This window comes from Gekko japonicus, unplaced genomic scaffold, assembly GCF_001447785.1.
Source record: "Gekko japonicus isolate JY-2015 unplaced genomic scaffold, Gekko_japonicus_V1.1 scaffold135, whole genome shotgun sequence".
NCBI lineage: Eukaryota > Metazoa > Chordata > Lepidosauria > Squamata > Gekkonidae > Gekko > Gekko japonicus.
In genome coordinates, this window is record NW_015175359.1 from 27,927 (window position 1) to 51,383 (window position 23,457).

The 23,457-nt window shown below is 46.1% G+C and overlaps 1 protein-coding gene across 1 annotated transcript in view; it reads right to left on the reverse strand.

Annotated features, from left to right (window-relative positions):
- Nucleotides 1-216: 216 nt before the first annotated feature.
- The window catches only part of TPCN1 (two pore segment channel 1), a 58,322-nt gene continuing 35,081 nt past the window's right edge, over nucleotides 217-23,457 (reverse strand). Inside the window, 16 exon segments of the mRNA XM_015425289.1 lie at nucleotides 217-2,037; nucleotides 3,047-3,127; nucleotides 4,004-4,140; nucleotides 5,957-6,041; nucleotides 6,920-6,988; nucleotides 9,031-9,077; nucleotides 10,028-10,143; nucleotides 12,548-12,637; nucleotides 14,196-14,267; nucleotides 15,502-15,609; nucleotides 15,704-15,776; nucleotides 17,225-17,275; nucleotides 17,386-17,442; nucleotides 18,943-18,987; nucleotides 20,431-20,552; nucleotides 22,591-22,715. Of these exon segments, the coding sequence (XP_015280775.1) occupies nucleotides 1,915-2,037; nucleotides 3,047-3,127; nucleotides 4,004-4,140; nucleotides 5,957-6,041; nucleotides 6,920-6,988; nucleotides 9,031-9,077; nucleotides 10,028-10,143; nucleotides 12,548-12,637; nucleotides 14,196-14,267; nucleotides 15,502-15,609; nucleotides 15,704-15,776; nucleotides 17,225-17,275; nucleotides 17,386-17,442; nucleotides 18,943-18,987; nucleotides 20,431-20,552; nucleotides 22,591-22,715 (1,401 nt within the window). The 3' untranslated portion in view covers nucleotides 217-1,914.

The following is a 23,457-nucleotide window of genomic DNA, read 5'->3' on the forward strand; positions in this document are numbered from 1 at the left end:
CACATCGGAACCGAGAGAGGAAACTGAAGACTACTTGGAAACGGTTGACAGGTAAAACGCTTCAGCCCCGTTTCCTAAACGGGACAGAAGCGTTTGTGTATGAAATTACAAATATATTCCGGTAGGGAACCGGTTCTAAAACGGTTCTGTCTGAAATGACAGACCAGAAACCGTTTGGGAACCGTTCCTCTTCCGGATTATATCATCTGTCTGAAATTCCTCACAGTTTGAAGATCCTTGTGCTGTGGAAGCGGCGGCTGCTGCCAAAGCAATGTTTAGAAAAACCTGCACTGCCAATCCGAAACCCTGCTGGGCAAAGACCCCGCCTGGCCCCACCCATGTTCTAAAAATACTTGGCAGGCACCGCGGCACCCGCAGACATCATGCTGGGGGACCCCAATCTAGATCTAAAAACAAACATCCAGGCTGATCAAGAGCTCTCCAGAACTCCAAAGCTCATACACTTGTTCTATTTATTATTATTTATTTACTGAACTTATATCCTGCTCCTTTCCCCACAAGCAGGGCGGCTTCTGTGTATTATTGTGGTTGGTCTTCATAGAAGGCATTTTAGGGCTTTTAAAGAGATGAATTGGAAACTTCACTTTCACCACAGTAAAGGCAGAAGGCATTTTCCATTAGCAACTAAAAGTTGTGATAACAAAAGGTGATGGATTATCCTCCTGCCATTATTAGATCCCCTCACTTAGACACCTTTGGGTTACACAGTTACCCTGCTTGTCCACCTCAGCAAATTCATGTATTCCTTTCTCCTATATATTGTAAGGGATACTCAAAATAGCAAAATACAGATGGCAGAGAATTATGCTGGCTGTCTGGGGTTCCAGCAACGGCCTGGAAGCAGGCAGTATTTTGTTCTGTTATCGGAAGGCAGTTTTCCATTACTTTCTGGGACTGATAAAGGATGCTGCACACAAATAAACACAGCCAAGATGGCTCACTTGTCGCTTTTCTCCTATTGTGAGAGTGCCTGAGACTAATAAAAGGGTTGAGATTTCTCTGCAGAATGCAGGAAGCGACTGGGCCCAACCCAAAAGCCCCGTGCAAGGACTGCAAGTCTGACCATTCCCCCCCCCCTCTTTTATTGCTTTAATATCTGCCACGGCCAAGGCAGCTTCAGCAACATTATTACACTTCTCTCTGGACCATAATGTAAGCTGATGGGTTTTTGTACACCACAGATACCATTAGGGACGACAAAATTTTTCCTCAGAGGAGGATCCTGGCATAACAGTTTTCAGACTGTGGTAAGTTAAAAAAAGAAAGTGGCTTATGCCTATCAAGAAACAAACCTCCTTGGGAGACAGAGTGTTGCGCAGCTTACTGAAGCCAGGAACTAATTTCTTATATGGGAACCATTAAAGGAGAGGAGCAGTCCTGTTATGAACTGGGCAGCCACGCTCCATTTATGTCAGTGCTAGTGGTCATTCCAGGATGCTGGGCGTGTGGCTGCTCAAAGGAGAATGGGACGCACCTGAGACTTGGGAAGGCAGTATTATTTCGCCACACAGAGTGGATTGCCTATGGGGAATTAGCAAAAGGAAGCTTCCTGCTTTTGTGTGACACAGATTGCAAAAGTATACCAGGTGGATCCCCCTACTCGTAAGTAGTACCATCTCACCCTTGTCTATTGGCCAGTCCACCAAACTGGTTTCAAGATGTGCGCTGGAGCCTCCTGCTCTGGGCCAGGATGCCTGGCAGTGTCTGTCTCAAAGAGGAGAATCAGCCCTGGAGGCTTCTGCTGCTTGTCTTCCTGGACCCCCTGAACCAAAAGGACGCCGGGAGAAGTTTGGCTTCCCCTCTACGCTATGCATTAATACAGTACGTACATTGCAGAGTAAGGGAACACGAAATGGTTAATGCGCAGGCTGAAGCAGCTGGAGTTAGCCTGGCCTAGATAATGGTCTGAGCACGCTGCCGGAGGCTCGAAGGAGGCAAGGGCTGGCTGAGCAGCTGCTCGTCATCTTGCCATAGGAGCTGGTTTTCTTCTTTCCGGGTGTGCTCTTCGTACCATTCCTGTACAGGGAGAGAAGACGGCGAGACTTTCACTCACTCTCCCAGAGCATGTCCTCAGAGCAGCACCCTGCCCCTGTCCATAGGCTCTGCTTAAGTGAGCCAGCTACCAGAAGTCAAAACAAGGCCCTTCCTCCTTCTGAGGAAAGCTGCATCATCTCTGGCGGCTCCAAACCTTGTGGAAGGGCCTGCTTGAGGTGGTCAGGAGGGCCCCTGTCACTCCTATCATTCCACAGAATGCACAGAACACGTTCTGGGGAGCATTTTTACAAAGAAATTAGAACTGCAGTGTAATGGAGCAGGAGAAAAGCTCCCTTTTATATGGGAGTAGGATTGTAGTCTATTGCACTGTTCATTGTATATTTCAACTTTTTTTACTGCAATAGTCCTCAACCTTTTCAGCCTCCTGACTGTATTATGGTGGTGTTTATTTATTTCATTTATACCACACTTTTCTCCCCAATGGGAACCCAAAGTGGCTTACATCATTCTCCTTTCCTCCGTTTTATCCTCACAGCAACCCTGCGAGATCAGTTAGGCTGGGAGTGTGTGACTGGCTGAAGGTCACCCAGCAAGCTTCCATGGCCCAGTAGGGATTTGAACCTCAATCTTCACTCACTCTAACCACTACACCACACTGGGATGTCATGCCTTGAGTTGTTTTTTTGTCTGCATTGTTTTCCAGTTGGGTAATCCTAGTAACTACTGCATTGTTTACTGGAAGCCTTTGCCACCTGATTCAATTGCTTTTCATATTTTGTCATCTGCCTTGAGCATCACTGAGCAAGGCAGGGTATAAATGAAATTAATAACGGAAAAATTAGTTCATGGACAACGTGTAGAAGAAGGGGATGCTGACCAAACCTGATTAGCCAACACCATGACCCGCAAAAGCACCTCAGAGTTCACCAAGCAGGCATATTAGCAAACATACCACCATAATACTTGACTATGAGCAGGGGACCCCAAGTCTATATTTCTGGTTTTCAACTTGCACAAGCTTGCACCCTACCTGTATCTCTTCCTCATACATTCTCATACTCAAGTCGCTTTTCGTCCTTGATCTCCGTCCCAGAAACAGCATGGATGTTTGCTAAGGCAACAGAAGAAAAAGGTAAGAGAAAGGAACCTGCCCCAGACTGATGCCAGAAGTGAGAACTAACTTGGGTTGTGGCATCTGCTATTCAACAGCTGTGGTAGCTTTAGTTTTCTGGGATGCTTTGGCACCTGGCACTTGCAAGCCAAACAGGGCTAACACATACATGGGGCAGGTGGGTTTGTGCATGAGAGAGGGGAACCATGAAGACAGTCATGCATGAACGTTACAGTCTCATGCACCTTTATTCTGTCGTGAGTCAAGGCAAACTGCTATTCCTTGTGGCTTCCCAATGTGGGAACATGCAGTAACATTCTTCCTCCTACACCGAGACAATGTCACCCACGAAGCAGCTGAGAAGCACCATATATCTGCTTTTAAAATTGTGGCATTTATTTTGCTCAGTAAGAATCACTGGTCGTTGACATTCACATATGGAACCATGGAGAAAATATTCATCTGTCAACTTGCATGAGACCAGCCATAAGAACACAAGAACCACCCTGGTGGATCAGACCAATGGGGTCCATCCAGTCCAGCATCCTGCCCCACGCAGTGGCCAACCAGTTACACTGGAGGGCCAACCAGGGCATAGAAGCTAAGACCTTCCCTCCATGTTTCTTCCTGGCACTAGTATACAGGGGTTGTCTGCCTCTGAACAGGAAGGTCCCCTTTAGTCACCATGGCTAGCAGCCACTGATGGCCCCCTCCATCCATTTGCCCAGTCGCCTTTTGAACCCATCTGTGCTTACGGCCAATCCTACCTCCATGGGCAGCGATCTTTATTCAGCCGCCATGAATAAAGGGGGAGGGGGAGGAGAGAAGAGGAAGGCGTCAACCATGGAGACCAGGTCCTGGGTCTTTGTCACTCACCCTGTGCCTGTCCATCTGGGAAACGACCTTGAGAAGCTGGCTGGCAGCCGAGGCAGCGCCGTTCCTCCCATACAGCTCTGCGACTGAGGTAATTTCTTCCTTGGAGACTTCCTTCTCTAATACAATACCACTGTCTTCTGCAAAAAAAAGGAGGACGAAAAAAGAGGGCTGCTCGTTATAGAGTGGCAGGGAGCTACAGCTGGGAAATTCCTGGAGAATTTGGAAGTGGAGCCTTAGGAGGGGAGGGACATCAGTGGTGTATAATGCCATAGAGTCCACTCTCTGGGGAACTGATCTCTGTCGTCTGGAAATCACTTGTAATTCCCAGAGACTTCCAGGCCCCATGTGGCGACTGGCAGCCCCATGGGGAACATAAGATGCAATGACTTCACACAGCAGGAACGAGGCCTGGCCTCTCCAAACGGGCATGAGAAGTGGGATTAGCCTTTCAAAAAACACCCTGAAAAAAATCTCTAAATATAGATTTAGAGTGGTGTGGGCTGGCAGAATGGAGCCCAATACTGGGATGGTATTGATTGAGCAAAAGGAGGAGGAGGGATTGGATTTATACCCCACCCTTCACTACCCCCGAAGGAATCTCAGAGCAGCTTACAATCTCCTTTCCCACTCCACAACAGACACCCGGTGAGGTCGGTGGGGCTGAGAGAGCTCTTTCGAGAACTGCTCTTTCAAGAACAGCTCTGAAAGAACCTGTGACTGACCCAAGGTCACACCAGCAGCTGCATGTGGATGAGAGGGGTTCTACCAGATTACAGTCCACGCTCCTAACCACTACACCACTCAGGGCTACACCCACCCCGCCCCTGGCTTGGGTGCTTACAGTCACACCATGGTAGTGCCAAGACAGATGTAGACTGAAGCAGACATAGGCTAAGTTTCCTTCACCAATTCCCAGACAATACTCCCTGATACACTTATAATAGGATAATAAAGCTGAGCAAGTTTTCCTAGCAAGGGGCAATGAAAGTTTAGAAACATCCTCAAAAAGGTGGAGCTGGAAGGATGGGAGAGACTTTTCTACTCTGAAGCCTGAGCAGTTTAACAGCAGCAGTGAGTGGCAGAACTAGGTCTAAAAGCTTAGCACATGAAAAATACTGGTCTTAGTGGAAAAGGAGAGTGGTTCATTTGTGCAAGACTAACTTCCACAGAGCTCCTTGCTTTGCAGCCATAAATCAGCACAGTTGCACATGAGATCCTGTCTCCTGAGGACCAATTCACATGTTACACAGTCAATGCAGTGGACACATGGCCTGTCAACAGATGCGCACCCAAGGCTTCCGGTCTGGCTAAGATGGAGGACACACAGTCAATGCAGTGGACACATGACCTGTCAACAGATGTGCACCCAAAGTTTTATGTTGGGAACTTAATTCCCAGGTTTACAAGTCCTCCTTTGGATCAGGACTTGGGCTTATGGCTTCCCCCCGCACTGTTTTCCCAACCCAAAATGGTCTTGGAAGTTGCTATTTGCTCCAAAGGGAAAGCCTAGATGTAGCCATGGACATATGTCTCCACACACTGCAGTCCTCATCCAAAATGGGCCCTGCACAGCTGGAAGCTGAGGTCCCAGCATGGAATGCCAGGTGCCCAAATCCTTCCTACCACACGGCCTTTGCAATCTGTGAATCCGCCCTACTTCAGACCATTGGCCCACCTATGTCAGTATTATGCACTCAGACAGCAGATTCAAAAAATGCAGGAAGTGAACCAGAGACTTCATGCATATGAAGCATGTGCTTTATTGCTGAAGTTCAAGATGTTGTTGTCATTGAGCCATGAATGGAAACCAGACCATTCCCTATTATACTGTTGTTGTTCGGTCGCCCAGTCGAGTCCGACTCTTTGCGACCCCATGGACCAGATCACGCCATTATACTTCTCCAACAAAGGTATAGAATGGCTTAGGGTACAGCTGGATGCAAATCTACCGACCTTCTGAATCACGATTCTTCCGAGTATAGTTCATGCGGAACACAAAGGCATCCAATATAAAGGCTACAATTATGGTCATCACTACCTGAGGAAGAAGGAAGGAAGGAGTGAAAGTTAGTGGATTTTTCTTCCACATTCATATCCCACCCATTTCTCCAAGGAGCTCAGGGTACCAGGGTTCCCTACATGAGGATTCTCTCATGTGATCCTTGCAACTGCCATGCAAGGTAGGGGAACCTAAGGGGAAAGGTGGGCAGCCATGTTGGTCTGAAACAGCAGAACAAAGCTTGAGCTCAGTGGAACCTTTAAGACCAACAAGTTTTATTCAAGGTATGAGCTTTCGTGTGCATGCACACTTCCTCAGATACACTACAAATGTATCTGAAGAAGTGTACTTGCACACAAAAGCTTATACGTTGAATAAAACTTTGTCGGTCTAAAGGTGCGACTGGGCTCAAACTTTGTTCTAAGGGGGGAGAGAGAGAGATTGTCCCAAGGTCACCCAGTGAGTACTATGACTGAGTCGAACACTCTACCCACCCACAGCACACTGGCTGTCTTGCAGGACACACCCCAAGGCAGGAAAACACTGTTCAAAGAAGAGGTGGGCACCTCTCACCAGCACAGACAAGATGTCCTTGCCTCCTCCTAACTGGATGGGGATAGGAGGAATCACGCATCAGTCAAGGATGCCCTCCCCCTCTTCCTCTGAACGTGAATGAAGGCTCAGTCATTGGTGTTTGGGAATTTATGGACACTGTAACCCACTCCAGCCCTTGGGATGGGACAGGCTATAAATACAATACAAATATGAATAAATAAGAATTTGGACAGAATAGTAGGTGACAGATTCAATAAAACATGCCAACAGGAACACTGGCAAACATTATCATCTGCCATCAATAATAAATCACAAACCACATGCTACATTGTTTTGCAAAATATCATGGCATCTCCACTTACCATGGTCACAATGTAGAAAATCATGAAATAGAGGCGACTCCAATGAGAAGTCTCTGATGTCACCCCTTCCTAGCAAGGAATGGAAAAGGTTTTTAGGGTCATGCAAATAAACTGCTTGAACATAGCTCATGTACGAACAGAGTACTCACCTGCCCCTCAAGCCTTGTATTACAGAATTTAACATCTCGCATTACAGGATTTTAAAACACTGTACTGAAGAGGGCCAGGTGATCCTGATGCAAGAACTTGCGATACTGCAGGCTCTTGCATCACAAAGGCATGATTCTACCACAAAGACTAGGTGCAGTTCCTGCTTTCTTGTCCGGTTTCTTCCTCCAGTATCCAAATTCATTCAGTTCAAAAGCTCAAAGTCTACTTATTTATTTAAGATAGTTATATCCTGCTCTTAGGGCTAAGGGGATAACAACTACGAGAGATTATACCCCATTTCAAGAATAAAACCTAAAACCTCAGCCCACTGTAAAATAACTAAGTCAATTCACCCACCATAACTTTACTGATCTGTCAACACTGTAGTTTATGGATATTACGGAGTTGAGACCCACCAGCCCCAGTCAACGTTTTAACAGAAAGACTTCTGAAAGAGCTATGCTTTCCACAAAGCTAGGATGGAAGAGAACTGGTGTATTGCATGGGGGGGATAACCCAGTGTCTCTTGTGCACAACATTGTTGTAAAGAAAGGCAGTCATTTCAGGGAGAAGGGAAATCGATCTGAACTTCCGCATTTAAAAATGACATTTCAAAAAAATGTCATCTCCCTTTACTGAGTTGTTTGGAGTATTCTGACCTCTCGTTGTTACACCTGAGCTTGCTGAACTCTATCCAGCATTCTGCAACAGGGTTCACCTCTCTTATCATACAGAGCATGTGATGTTCTTCCTTGCAATTACTTCTTGTGAGCTCCCAGACCTGGCACAAACACCTCATCCTGATTTTCAAAATCCCCTCATAGCCTTGGCCCTGTTATCTCTCTGTTCTCATATCCCAGTTTACCCTTGCATGTGGCCTTCAGGCCTCTAATCCCCCTGCAGTGAAAAATGCTATCAGCTCACAGCCAACACATGGGTTTACGTGGTAAGAGATGAAGAGAGGTGTTTGGCCATGGCCTGCCTCTGTGGGGTAACCCTGGACTTCCTTGGTGGTCTCCCATTCAAGTACTAGGCAGGGTCGGCCCTGCTCATCTTCAGAGATTGATGAGATCAGGCTAGCCTGGGCCATCCAGGTCAGGGCACTAACCCCCCTACCCTTAGCCAATACTCTCCTGCTCCCTCAAAAACCACCCTTCCTTCCTTGCTGTCCCAACACCTGGAGCTCCCTCCAGATTACCAACATGAGGCCACCTTTCACTTCCTTCAAACACCTGTTGCAAACCTATCTATTCTATGATGCCCATGGTGCAACCTCTCCTCCCTACTGAAACTTCAATTCTACTGTTAAAAGCCACACGGACTATAACGGAACAACGATACTCTCAATATAGCCTACTGAAACTAATCCCATGGAACTGGAACGAACACAAACACAAGAACATAAGGTGCTGGATCAGACCAGGGATCCATCTAGACCAACATCCCGTTTCACACAGTGGCCAAAAAATAGGACATAGACTCTAAGGTCCTCACCCCCTGATGTTACCTCTTAACCACTGGTATTCAGAGATTCACTGCCTCTGGATACGGGTGTTCCCTTTAGTCACCACACCTAGAAACCACTGACAGACTGGTCCTCATTTTATGGACCTTTCCTCCACTCATCCCCACTTGTACCTGTAACTGTAAATCACTTTGTGCCCACTTGGTGGGGAAAGCGATTAATAAATCGAAAGCATTATTATTACCTCCCTCTATTTTACAGCAATTTTTAGATTGTTAACTCCTCAGGGCAGAGACTTGATTTCTGGTACTCTGAATTGTGCCACCAAACCACATGGCCTTTGACAAATAATATCGCCTATGATGTTAAAAAACCAGTGGGTCAGTAGTGATTGACGACCGTCATCCGGAGTGATATTTCGAGCCACAGGACACTATAAAGAGGTTAACTGCTAGCAGGCAGAGCTTCCTGCCCCACATCTGAGAGTGGTACTTACCATGATGATGTACCAGTCATTGACGACTGTCAACTCGAACAGGGTAACTGCATACGGTGGGGTGGGGTGAGGTGGGGGAATGGAGAAAAAACATGCACACGGTCATCACCACAGCTCACTTTCCCCTCTCATATGCATGAACACGTGAAGCTGCCTCCCACTGAACCACAGCCTTGGTCTGTCAAGGTCAGTCCTGTCTATTCTGACCGGCAGTGGCTCTCTGAGGTGTCAGGAAGAGAGGGCTTTCACATCACCCACTTATCATCTCTGTCAGTGTTACATAAACTTTAGCAACAGCCACAGTGGTGGAGTTGCTCCATGCTCATGGACGTATCCACAATAGACCCGCTGCACTGGAAATATGTTTATTTTTCAAAATTCCTTCTCACGCGGTGCTCCGGGACCGAGCAGCTTCTGGGGAGGAAACACGTGGACATTTCTTTGCAGAGGTCAAAGTCACCATTGGGTAAAAAAATTTAAGGCACTTCTATCATCGGGAGACAAAGGTCGCTCCACTCAGAACTACTGCTCAGCATTCTCCTCAGACTGTAGCAATTTTTTCAGTCTGGGCTTCTGCAAAACACTGTTGTGCATTCGTTCATCCACGTTCTGGGTTTCCCTCAGCCCTCCTGCAGGTTTCCCTAAAGCTCGTTTGGCATGATGCTTCCCAAAAGGCAGACCCAGAGCAGATTTGGGGAAAGCATGGATGGGGAGGTGTAGATTCCCGTGCTTCCCTGCCCTTATCAGTTGCCACAGCCAGGGCTATTTCTTCTCACATATGCCATTTCCCTGTCATCCGCAGCTAGCAGGCTTTTTGATTTTTCTTAATTATTGGTAATGGTTTTATTGCTATAGCTAGTTGGAGGGCAAATGAATGATGGAGGAACATGAGCACAAAGCCTGCAACCTGAGCTGCTTGTCCCTCACATACATCTCTCTACTCAAGCCCCAAGTTTTTCTTCTATAGTAGCAGATTTCTGGGATTTGTGTGCATTACCAAAACTGTTCAAAACGTTGTCAAAGTTGTTGAGATAGTAGTAGCCTTCTTCCACCACCGTCTTGTTCCCAATGGTGCGGTTCACCCAGCGATAGGCATCTGCCACTGTGCTGCTGCTGCATGGAGAAACGGGAAGGAACAAGCAAACCATGAGAGGGAAAGCAGCAACTGCAAATGCAAAGGGTCTGATCTGGATGACTGTTAACATGTCCTAGAATCTGTCTGGGTGCCGTGCCCTGAGAGCCAGTTTGGTGTAGTGGTTAGGAGTGCAGACTCTAACCTGGGAGAACTGGGTTTGATTCCCCACTCATCCACATGCAGCTGCTGGTGTGACCTTGGGTCAATCACAAGTTCTTTCAGAGCTGTTCTCTCAAGAGCAGTTCTCAAAATAGCTCTCTTAGCCCCACCTACCTCACAGGGTGTCTTGTTGTGGGGAGGGGAAGGGAAAAGAAACTGTAAGCTGCTCTGAGACTCCTTTGGGTAGTGAAGGGCGGGGTACAAATCCAATCTCTTCTTCTTCTTCCAGGCCACGGGAATGCCAGTCATCCATGGCTAGTGGCTTCAAAGGCCCATGGCCAGTCACCTGCTCATCAGCAGACGTGGTCTCAACCTGTGGTTCAACCACAGCTGTGAACACCAATGAAAGATGTGCTCTTTCATACTCCTTCAAGCTGAGGGTCCAGCCCAACCAGAAGTCAACGTGTGCAAGTGGTGACACCCCATGACTGTCTGCCATCATACCAAGGGTCAGACTAGCTGGGGGCAACAGGAATGGACCTGAGTGTTTTATGACTGATACTAATTTATTCAAATCAGTTGGGTCCTAAGCAGCATGAGTGGAGCCATGTTAGAGGGAAGGCAACTGAAACCATGCTCCTGTGACTCAATGGATCGTGAGGAATGATAGGAGTGGGGCAAAATAGGGGTCTGAAGTGGGAGTGGGGATTTGGCAGAAAACAGCCCTCCCATGCTAGTGGGAATGCTTTTCCGGCGACAGAAGTGCTGTCATGCTGATGGGATGGCAACTTAGAATCCAGCCCATTGTGATTTACATATCTGAATAGCTAGGTTCTTCCCCTCCTTCCTTCTGTGTTTTATAACAGACTGCACCTTTACAATCTATAGTTTTGTTCTCCATTCCTCCATAAAAGTTTTTTTTAATGAATGATGGGAGAGCAACGCTCAACAGATTACGCAGCTGTAGTAGAAAGGCCATCCTAGACTTAAATGTGACCTTTCCTTTCCAAACAGCAGTGCAGCTGATCTTCCAGCCTAAGGCGAAGGATGTGAAGCAGCAAATTCCAGCAACGTCTTCTGGCCTCAGAGAAAGGAACAGAGCAACCTGACTCCCACCCTGAACATTACAACTCCAACAGACCCAATTTAGAGACAAATGGTTGGCTGGCTGTACTCCATCAACGTTCATCAGGCTGAATGGATGTTCTCTAGCAGGTTGGCTTCACAGGCAAGTGGATTCCTGTGGACTTGGGCAAGGGACATCTGCGGCAGTGTGCTTCCCAAAGGAGACACAGCCAGCCCGTCAGCCACTCTTGTACAACCGTGATGTACAACCAACAGTGACGAAATGGCACTTGGTAGAAAATACAGCCACTTCTTGAAACTGAAGGGCCCTTTTTTGAAAGCCTGCTATGGGGATGAGGCAAGTGATTCTGGCTGCCTCAGCTTCCTTTTCATTATGTTGACTCGGCAGTGCCCCCTGTCGCTGCTGCAAAAACACAGCAGGAGATACTGAACTAGACCACAGCACTGGTGCATGATGGGATATGGCCAGGAAGAACAAAATCCTTTTCAGCTCTCACCAGGGATCATTTACTGAATTCTCTCCTGCTTCAAGTGCCCATTTCTCTACCTGCCCAGAGCACCTGCATTTGAGAAGTGCTAGGAAATTAAATTATTTTTATTACTACTACTGCTACTACATTTGAAGTGTCTTTCCATCAAAAGGATGCTCAGGAGGCTGAGCAGCAAATAAAGTCACAACATACCTATCATCAGACTAAAACTCTGGGGCATAATCAGGGCTGGAAGATGTTTCATTCCCCAAATATTCCAAAATCTCTATGGGAATAAAGGAGGCATATTCTACTTGTATTTTTGCATAATATTATTCAGATTTTCAGAGATCTTGGATATATGTCAGGAAGTGACAGAGAAAAGCACGGAGAACCAAAGACATTTCATGTGACAGAGTGGCTAGAAAGTTGTTTAGCGGCACCTTCACACCACTGGTTCTGATCTAGAAGAAATGGTTTATAGGCATTTGCTAGGTGAACCTTGCAAAAGACAGTGTGCAGTAGTAAGCTTTTTTTTCCTGGTAGCCATATGGAATGTCATCTCCCCCCACCACCACCAGAGAAAAAGGCAAGATTTCCCAGTATTCTGGGTTCTATGCCAGATTTCACATTACAGTGTGGAAACTTTGCAAGGCTCATAACCCTGGGCATCACCTCTGGACACCACACATTCTTTCCAGGAGACACATGAACACTGGATACTCACTTGCAACAATTTGGGTAAAGTTTTCCTGAGAAGAACTCCATGCCAATGATGGCAAAACAGTAATAGAAGATAAGCAAGGTTAAGCCCAGGCTAGAGAAAAGAAAGCCAAGCATTAGCATAATCAAGATCAGTAGCAGCACAGTTATCTTAGATGGAGTTTATTTTGCACAACATGGGGATCCACACCAAATCTTCTCAGCCAAACAGAGTTGGGACTTCAAAGCTAGAAGATGCACAGTCCAAGAGAGCACAGCATCATAAAGACCGTAGATCCATAAAGACCATGTAAGTCTCCTGGAAGTTACCCATCCCAGACAAGGTCTTCTTAGCCCTATACCATTTCAAAAGGGCATTCACAATTAGTTCCAAAAGAAGCACCACTTCAAACACACACAAAATAAATGATGATCCAGCCTGGTCTAGAGGAGGTTGTGCTGCATCTAAAGGTGTCGGTTTGTACCTTGGGGATGCCATTAGATCCAAGCCTACAGGTGGTTGCACAAGTCTCCAACCTATCCAGCTTCAGCTGGTGTGCTAGCTGTGGTCCTCTCTTGAGAAACAACATCTGGCCACAGTGATCACTTCTCTGGATGCATCCAGATTTCATTATAGCAATGCACTGTAAGCAGAAGGCTGGCCTTTGTCCATAAATGTCAGTTGGTTCAACAAGGTTGCTAAGTATTGTACATACACACGAGAACACACACAAGAAGCTGCCTTATACTGAATCAGACTATCGGTCCATCAAGGTCAGTACTGTCTGTTCAGACTGACAGTGGCTCTCCAGGGTCTCAGGTAAAGGTATTTTGCATCACCTACTGCCTGGTCCTTTTTTAACTGGAGATACTGGGGACTGAACCTGGCACCTTTTGCATGCAACACCGAGGCTCTTCCAGTGAGCCACAGCCCCTCCACTTCAGCGGGCTGAAGAAACTCTACAGGCTTGCGATATTGCTTTGGGGGCACTATTCAAAGAATAGCTCTTACTTGTAAAGCCCTATATTGGTGTATCTGAAGGACCCCCTGCTCCCATGAGAAATGGCTCACCAATGAAGACCATGTCCAGAGGCCCTGCTCTGTGTTCCTCCCACTTTCAGTTGGGGAGCTGCTTATATTCATGGTTTATTTTTATTGCTTTGCTTTAATTTTTGCAAGCTATTTAAATCCGGAGCATGGGTAGTTAGACTAAACAAATGCAGCCAATATGGACACGTGAAGACGTTGCGTGGATGCCCCGTGCAAGTGAGGCCTTATCAGTTCATCTGTTAGATCTAGTATCTCTTTGAAGGCACCACATTTCCCAAACAGCAGCCACAACTGCAGACCAGATGCGGCACTGGGACTCCAGCAGAGAGCTGATCACCACTGAGCAGGGTCTTTCCCTGCAAGCTCTTTGAAGGCACCACATTTTCCAAACAGCAGCCACAACTGCTGACCAGATGCGGCACTGATACTCCGGCAAAGAGCTAATCACCACTGAGCAGGGTCTTTCCCTGCAATACCCTAAAAGCTGCTTCTTAGAAAATCATGAAGGCTGGAGATGGAGAAAGTGCTGGAGGCCAATTAAAGTGAGAAACAAAGGGCTGTGCCTCACTCCTCTCCAATGCCAGTGAAACCGGGCTCAGGACATTACCATCATCTGTAGTACCTGGCCATTCTGGGAAGCAGCTCGAACATGGTATCCAAGACATTCCTGTAGCGTTTCTTCAGCTTGAACAGCCTGCAACAAAGCGGGAAGGGGGAGTGGGGAGAGAATAAGCTGTGCTACATCTAATGATGCTCTTTGCTTCCTGGTGAGCACAGACACTCCTGATCTTTCCATGCATTATTAATCTGAGGCAGCCCAACGGGGACACGACACAGGCCATGTCAGGACAAGGTGGCTGCAGCTTCGCCTCTTCACCCATTATAATGGATCGTGGATACCAAGCTCCAAAGCTTAGAATAGGAGCAGATTTCTCTCTGCATGCCTTTAGGATGGGGCAGGATATACACTGTTTACAGCACTCCCATCAGGGGCAGATGGGGATCAGAAAAAGTGCACAGCAACATACAAAACGCCAGTTCCCAAATAGGGACAAACGAGTGACAAAAATGACAATGCGGAAGAGCCCTCTGCTGCAGGACTCAGTGGCCCCAAAGAGCCCCTGGGATATGAAACAGCATGCGTTTTGTAAATGTGCATATACAGCACACACAGTTTCCAGAACATCTCAGTAGAGAAATGGCACTGGCCAACTGGAGCATGAAATGCTGCCCTGGTATTGCATATTACAACCACCCTGTAAAGCAAGTCAGTAAAGATTATGCTCGTAATGAAGGTAGGAACACTGAGGCTGGGAGAACAACTGCTTGTCGAAGACCATCTATTTATTTAAAATATTTGTGAAGCCACACGCTGTCTCAAAAAACCAAAACCCACAGAAGGTGGCTCATGCAATCGTACGACAAATATCTGCAGCTTTAAAACCTAACAAAACCAAGCCACTTAATGCAGCAATAAAAGCTACCGGTAAAGCATTCTGTTCAAAAAGCAGCAGTCAAATCGACAACACAAATCCACAAAAATTAAATCAAACTCAACTTGTGCCTCATAGCTCAGTCTCTCAGCTGCCTTTTACAACACCTGGAAGCATTTTATGCTTGGAAAAGAGCTCTCTGGTGCAATGGCTTGAAAGAGGTCATACCAGATAAAGAATTACGGGCCCTCTGGAGTTTGAAGCAAGTGTGCAGCCCAACTTCTAGAGATCCTTCATAAATGAGGATGCTAGAGACTGAGCCTTCCCCACACGTGGTCTACTCCTGAGTTAGAGCCTGCTCCTGATCAGCAGCTAGAGAGGTGCTACACCCCATTGTGACCCCAGCCTGACTCTAATCCAACCCAGACTGCCCAGAAGTCAAGCCCATCTTCAACAAAATGAATCCTTCCAGTTCCTATTCTCCCTCCTACTCACCTCAGCAACTGCAATGGCCGCAGAACTACAATGAAGTAGAATGGCTTCATGTCAAATGCCAGCGCCAGGAGACCCAAGAAGGCAAAGAGGGTAACCGAAAAATCAAAGCTGAAAGAGAGCAAAACAGATATCCCTCAGTTGGGAATGTGCAAGCTGAGACCCCTCTGGAAAGAGTCACAAGGGTTCCCTTTGCAGCACTTACAAATTCCAGCCTGAAGACAGGTACTCTATAGGCCCCAGTCCAGTGACCTTCAGTAGCACTTCTACCCCATAGACTGTGGGCACAAGAGAGCATGGCATCAAAAAAGTGTTACAGCCTGGTGATTAGACATGATTTTCAGGAGGGAGGTTACGTGTTCACACTGTTCAGGAAAACAAGCCACAACCTTTTATGGGAAAGGGGGCATCATCAAGTGATGTGACCTGGCTGGAGAAAAAGGCTTTCCCAATCAGGAGCAATTTCAGCTTATTTAAACTGGCAGCCAAATAATTAGACAAAAAGCCCCAACAAGCTTTGGTTCATGGAGACAGCAGATGTATTACATCACCTCCTCACCTCCTTCACTCTCAAACTATGTCAGGTGGTTCCTTCCCTGTGGTTCTGTCTGAGTTAGAGACAGGCATTTGGTAAGTGACTGCATTTTATATTTTCAACTGGATTTTATATATTTAATTCTTCTCAGAATGCTAGAATGCTAGCGTCATTCTCCATATTCAGATCTATAAGATTAGAGCTTGAATAATTTCTCCTTACTCCTTTAAAAACATCTAGCCTGATCAAGAATTCTAAGATGGCCACTGCTGGGAGGGCGGGATATAAATATAATAAATAAATAAATAAGTCCACACACTTTGTGTTATTTTGGTTGTGGTGTTATGTGGCTCTTATTCAGGGCTTTTTTTGTAGAAAAACCCCAGCAGGAACTCATTAGCATAATTGGCCACACCCAAAAGCAGAAACATATTAGCATATTAAGCCACACCCCTGACAGCACAGCTCATTAGCATATGAGGCCACACCCCTGTGTTACCAGAAGTGTACTCATCCAGCCACACCCACCTTTTGCTTCTTATTCTGTTTACCTTGTTTATTTTTTCCCCATTAATAAACGATTTTATTAGAAGATAAGTCAAATATACATAAACAAGATTACTGTTTAAACAGTAATACAGACTGTAAGTGCAAATTCATTTAACACAATGCCATCTATTAACTTCTCGGCAGGAACATCTTATTACCGTGACAAGTGGAAAATAACAATACTGTTTACCTTGTTTAGTGTCAAAACCCAGGACTTTTTTTGTAGCAGGAACTCCTTTGCATGTTAGGCCACACACCTCTAATGTAGCCAATCCTAATGAGTTCCTGCTGTTGGGTGTGGCCTATTATGTTTTAACTCTTCTCAGAATGCTAGAAGTGTAACCTGGTACCAGGTACACCTAGCATCATTCTCCATATTCAGATCTGTAAGATTAGAGCTTGAATAATTTCTCCTTCCTCCTTTAAAAACATCCAGCCTGATCAAGAATTCTAAGACGGCCTTGGGTGATCCCCTGCTACAGAAGCAGCAAACTGCCCATACAGATATCTACCCCTAGAAACAATTGGCTTCGACATAACATGAAGGCACACAACAATCAGATGCTCGCTGAGGTGGTTCAGGTTTAAGCCTTCCAGTATGGTTAAAGAACAGGCACCACACCTGGGAGCACCAAGACTTACTTGTAAGGAAGACAATATAGCTCCACGGGACATCTCGAGAGAAGATTCCATCTGGAAAAACAGAGAGAGAGCATAAATAAATAAATAAATTTTAACAGGGCAGTGGAACCAGTAGCGGGGAGGGGGGCGCAGAACACCAGCAGGAGCTGTATGTCCCATACCTCGCAGCATGAAGGTCTCCACTAAGATCCAGAGGCCATTCACTGCCACCAGAGTATCTGCAACACAAACAGGAGAAAACAGCAGCTTGCCTTTAAAGCACAAGCACAGAGCAACTGAGTCATCAAGGGGTCATTCACATGCATGGGACTGGTTAAGACAGGGGTCCTCAACACAGTCCCTGCAGGCACCATGGTGCTTACCGATGCCTTTTTCGGAGCCTGCCAAGCATTTTTAGGAAGTGGGCGGGGTCCGGTAGGCCTTTTGTCCAGCAAGGTTTCTGACTGTTGGTTTGGACTATTGGGAGATTTGATTGGCTGTGAAGATTTTTTTTAATGTTGCTTTGGCAGCAGCTGCCACTGCAGCACAAGGATCCACACTGCATGACTGTGGTTAAGCTGTGGCGATCCTTTTGTGGCTGGCTCCACCTCCTGTGGCAGCCATTTTGTTGCTGCACCCACCATGCCATGTCAGAATTCCAAATCTGCCCGCAGGTTTGAGAATGCTCGGAACCCCGGACACACTACCTGTACTGAAGGGACATTCAGGGGATGAGTCAAGTTCTCTCCCCCACTTCACCTTTAAGAGAACAGGCCACCCCCTTGGACATGTGTCACTGGCATATTTTCACGGCCCAACAGACTGCAAGAGAGCTCTGTCTTAAACTGGCTTCTTGCACTTAGTGCTGCAGTTTTTTTTAATAATAAAAGCACAACGTTTAGTCAAGCCCATTGGGATCTTTCCCCTATTTACTCTGGTAACAATGTGAATCACAGTTAAAAAACTGTTGACATATGGAGAAAATATTGAATACGCACAGGGGTCATTTCCTGCAGGAGCGCACAGGAGCGGAGCTCCGGCAGTAAGGAGCCCGGGGGGTGGGCACATGCAACAAGCCCCGCCCCCTGCTCCCAGCACCCCTCAGTCTGGCCATGAGGAGCAAGAAGCAGCCAGGTAAGTTGCAGAGGGCCCCCCCGTCCGCCTTCAGGTACAAGCTCTCCCTCCTCTGCGAGGACAGATCTGTACGCCCCCCCCCCCAATAGCTAGGAATCCAAAACAGTCCAGTGGAGCCTGAGCGGTGGGTGTTGCCTTCTGACACACTTCCGGTGATGTCAGGGGGTGGGGCATATGCAAATAAGTTATCCTAATAAGTTATGCTAATGAGCTCCTGCACCTCTTTTTCTACGAAATGACCCCTGAATACGCACACTACCTGTACTGAAGGGACATTCAGGGGATGAGTCAAGTTCTCTCCCCCACTTCACCTTTAAGAGAACAGGCCACCCCCTTGGACATGTGTCACTGGCATATTTTCACGGCCCAACAGACTGCAAGAGAGCTCTGTCTTAAACTGGCTTCTTGCCCTTAGTGCTGCAGTTTTTTTTAATAATAAAAGCACAAGTTTAGTCAAGCCCATTGGCAGGCCCCCTCAAGCGACAGCAAGATCTGGATCCAAAACTGTCTTGGATGATACCGCTTTAAGGAATCAAGCAAACAAATATGTGAACTACAGTGGCTCAGCAAACTCAGCTACTGCAAATCTGGATCAGATCACTTACACATGGTGTACTGGAAGGTTCGGGAATTCACCAGTATGTTAATGCCTGTTTGAAGAGAGTGATAAGCATGTTAACAAGAGGAACTTTAAAATCTTAATTTTTGACCCTTTCTTTCCCCACTCTCCTGCCAACCTAGCAGTTCGAAAGCAAGAAATTGCAAGTAGATAAATAGGGACCACTTCGGTGGGAAGGTAACAGCGTTCCGTGCGCCTTGGTGTTTAGTCATGCCGGCCACATGACCACGGAAAGGTCTTCGGACAGCGCTGGCTCTTCGGCTTGGAAACGGAGATGAGCACCGCAACCCTAGAGTCGGATTCGACTGGCTTTCAAGCAAGGGAACCTTTACCTTTACCTTTACTTTCCCCACTATGCACTGGAACCTGGTGTTCGAAGAAGGGAGCCTTGACTCTGGAAAGCTACTGGACTCGAATCTGACTGTTCTACTGCAGACCAACACGGCTGCCCTCTGAAACTGTTCTGTAAGTAAGCAGAGTATCTTCTGAAGTCTCTACTATTTAACTAGATGGATTTGTGCTGTTTCCATTACTGCACTAATTTATATGACAAAACAATCACATTGAAATAGAGGGTTCAACCCTCCCCCCAATATAAATGGTCTAGAAATAAACAGACACATATAAACAACAGGGATATTCCAAAGGTTGAGAAGTTACCAAAGACAGAGTTTAAGCCTTGGGGTAATAAGCAGTGGCCAGGCAGAATGTGATGCCTGCTAATGAGTTTGTGAAACCTTACTGGCTGAAGTGATCCGCAACGGTACTTTGGTGGTGACGTACAAGCAGGGGGAGGATTTGTGCCCTTTCACCTGACTAATCAGCAGCAAGTTCATCTTGCTTTGTCTGGAATAACAGGGCCACCAAGAGAGGGAACGCAACCAAAACCACCTGCGTTATCACACACACAAACGAGCAGCTCCTCCAAAATCAAATCCACAAAGATCTGAAAGCCACACTTCCAGAGATATCATTTGCCATGGTTCACGGAGGACACAAACATGATCAAAATAACACTCACTCAAGAAGGACAGGCCAATGCAGTTGCAGGCTCCCTAGTCTGTTCCAATCACAATCTTGTATTTCCCCCCCACTACAATGTGCTTTGGCCATTGAGAGATTAAATTGCCCTGGGAAGCTGAGAAGACAGCCCACAGAAAACTGCTCTAAGAGGACCTTGGCCATCCCGCAACTGTATTGAGGTGATGCTTTCTACATTATTTGCTCTATCAACCTCTCCTTTCCTTATAAGAGAATTGATGAGTGCCTATAGCAATGGAGTGTTTACTTGTGTTTAAATGCATTGGAAGACACCTGTGTTTGAAACAAAGCTTTTCTGCACAGCCTCCCAATTAAGGAAACAATTTCCACTACTTTGTACATTCATGTTTGCAGCAAGAGAAAGATCACTCTCTGCAGAGGAGTGTTTTGGCATACAGGCAGAGCCTTCAACTGCATCAGCTCAGAGTGTTACCTTTAAAAATGAGGAATGCTGTTCGTGGCTCCATTTAACTCCTCCAAAGAACCATTTTTTAAAAAATCCTTACCTTCCATTTTAAACCAACAACTTCATAGAAATTGTGTATGTCCTTTAGACTGAAAAAGAAGAGTGAGCTCTATCAGAGCGGGTGTTTGCAATAAACACATCAGTTGTGTGAAGTTACGTTTACATATACATTGTACCAGGTTCACAGATTCAAGACCTGCCAGGACTCTTGGATAAAGCTGCCATTAAGTTCTTGTTGTAGATCTGTTAATTTTTATTTTTTTTTATTTTTATTTATTGTTCGATTTATATCTCGCCCTCCCCAAAACGGGCTTGGGCGGCTAACCATTAGGGCACAAAGCCAAGATTAAACAATTAGGGCACGAAGCCATGATTAAAACACTAAAAACAGAATAAAACAATCCAATAATACATAAAGTGCAGGTGCTCTAGATGTCTCTACAGTCCCTCTAGATGTCACTTCAATCCTCAATTCCAAGATGGGTTCTGGTAAAATAAGCCCAGAACAGTGGCGTAAGTTCTGTAACAACACTGCCATCCAATCTTTGTCCCAGGGCAGTCTTGCACCTCAGTCCCCCTCCCCTTACTGCTTTCTGCATGTGGGACTGTAGACCTCTGCACATCACAACTCTGTTTTTTGCATGGCTTTACTCACTTCCCTGGCAGAAACCAAATCAACACTGTGGTCAGGTACAGAGCCCATAAATGATCTTGTCCACTATAGAAAGAAGCAGCAGAAACCCAGCTAAAGGCCTTGTGAAACTTGAACAGTTCCATTAACCTCTCTAGCCTGGTTAGCCTCACTCCGATCTTGTCCACTATAGAAAGAAGCAGCAGAAAACCAGCTAAAGGCCCTGTGAAACTTGGACAGTTCCATTAACCTCTCTAGCCTGGTTAGCCTCATTCCGAGAATACAGGCAGGAGCTGTTAAACACACACAAAACTGTTGAAGCTCAGACCAACGGGCTCTGTGGTGTAAGAGGATGGGAAGAGAGAAAATTATACAGTTCTACCCATCCAAGCAAGACCACCAGAGAGGAGAGATCATCCTGGATATCCGTTCCAATGTTCAGCTGATTTCCCTTGTCTACTTCCATCCCCTCTCCACTATTCTTCCCTTAAGAGCCTCCTCTTTTCAGACTGTACAACTGAAGGCAAGGCTGGCCCTCTCTTCCTGAAACAATTGTTAGAAAAGTAGGATATATATTCAACAAACAGACAAATGAAGTTTTCTGTCTGTCCCATTAGATTATAAAGCCCAGCGTGGTGTGCTCACAAGACTCCACAGCTTAGAGGGAGCATGGTGTAGTGGTTAGAGTTGTCAGACTAGGATCTGGGAGACCCAGGATTGAATCCCCAGTCCGCCATGGAAGCTTGCTGGGTGATCTTGGGCCAGTCACATACTCTCAGCCTAACCTACCCCACAGCACAGTTGTGAGGATAACATGGAGAGGAGAGGAGAATGATGCAAACCATTTGGGGTCCTCGGTGAGGAGAAAGATAAGGAATAACTGAAGTAAATAAATAAGATTAGAATTTAGGTTCACACAAAGTTGTCAATTGGTGGTAGAAAAGCAAAGAAATAACTTTTTCACAGAACACAAATTACTTAGGAAAAGTCACTGCCACTAGATGTGGTGACAGCTGCTAACTTGGAGTTTTTTAAAAAATAAAGGGCACCGGACAAGCTAATGGAAGACAGGGCTATCAATTATTAGCTATGATAACCTAGTGGAACCTACAGGTTCACAGGCAGCAAGCTCCTGGATACTATTTGGGGACGGACAACCTGTCCACTTCTCAAAAGCCTCCAGACGACAGTGCTGGAAACAGAATTAGATGGACCCTCAGTCCAATCCAGCACAGCTCTTCCTATATTTTTAGTACAGAAAAATCTTTTCTTCTTGGTCCTTCTATTTCTGAAGCCCCCAAAATGTCTTCAATATACTCGAAATGTGTATCGCCAAAATTATTCCATTGGTAAATTTGCAAAGCATGGCTTCCCAATCCTTGTTACATAATTCTGCATTTTGATGCTCCTGAATTCTTCATTTGGAATACCACTTATTCCTACACACTCCACCTTTCCATCTCCCACCCCAGGGGGAAACTGGATCAAGTTCTCACCTGACTAAAGGAGTATTGCTTTGATTCAGTGCTTTGAAAGTAAGGTAGCGATCTCTGGAGTTCATCCGAGGTTTATAAAAACGCATCAGCCCATCAAACTGCTTGAAAGAGATTCCTGAAGGTCTCTAGAAACAAGACATGGAGAAACCATACAGGCTATCACAGAAATATGTCAACCTTCATTCCTTCTGCAACCCAGAGAAGAAACTGCTGGGTAATTGCCAAACACCTCCACAATCACAGTCAACTCTGGATAGAAATCTCCAGTGCTATGGGAACCAGAGATAAATACTATGGATTGTTGCCTCAATATGCAGGACGCATTTCTCTGACCGAAGTCAGGAAAGTAGTAGGGCTCCTAAATCACTGAATATGCCAAAATGGTATCTGCATTACTAACCCCACACAAAGAAACCCCACATGCACTTTTCAATAGGGAAGATGTGGGAAAGTGACATGCTGAGAAGCTGACTGATATAAACAAGGGCCTTGCTGGTAAAGTGCCTCTGAGGTGGAGGTACAGCAGTGTCCGATCTCAGGATGACGCATGCTTTGTTACCGGAGACGAAGTAAAAATTTTCAATAGGGAAGATGTGGGAAAGTGACATGCTGAGAAGCTGACTGATATAAACAAGGGCCTTGCTGGTAAAGTGCCTCTGAGGTGGAGGTACAGCAGTGTCCGATCTCAGGATGACGCATGCTTTGTTACCGGAGACGAAGTAAAACATGAAACTTTTTCCAGAATCAAAAGACTTTTAAGTGCATCCAATGCTGGCTAATGCTGGATTTACATTGCTAATGCACAGGATTTAAGAGGGCCACACAACAGAAGCACACGTTAAGTAACCAACCCCTGCAAGAAATCCA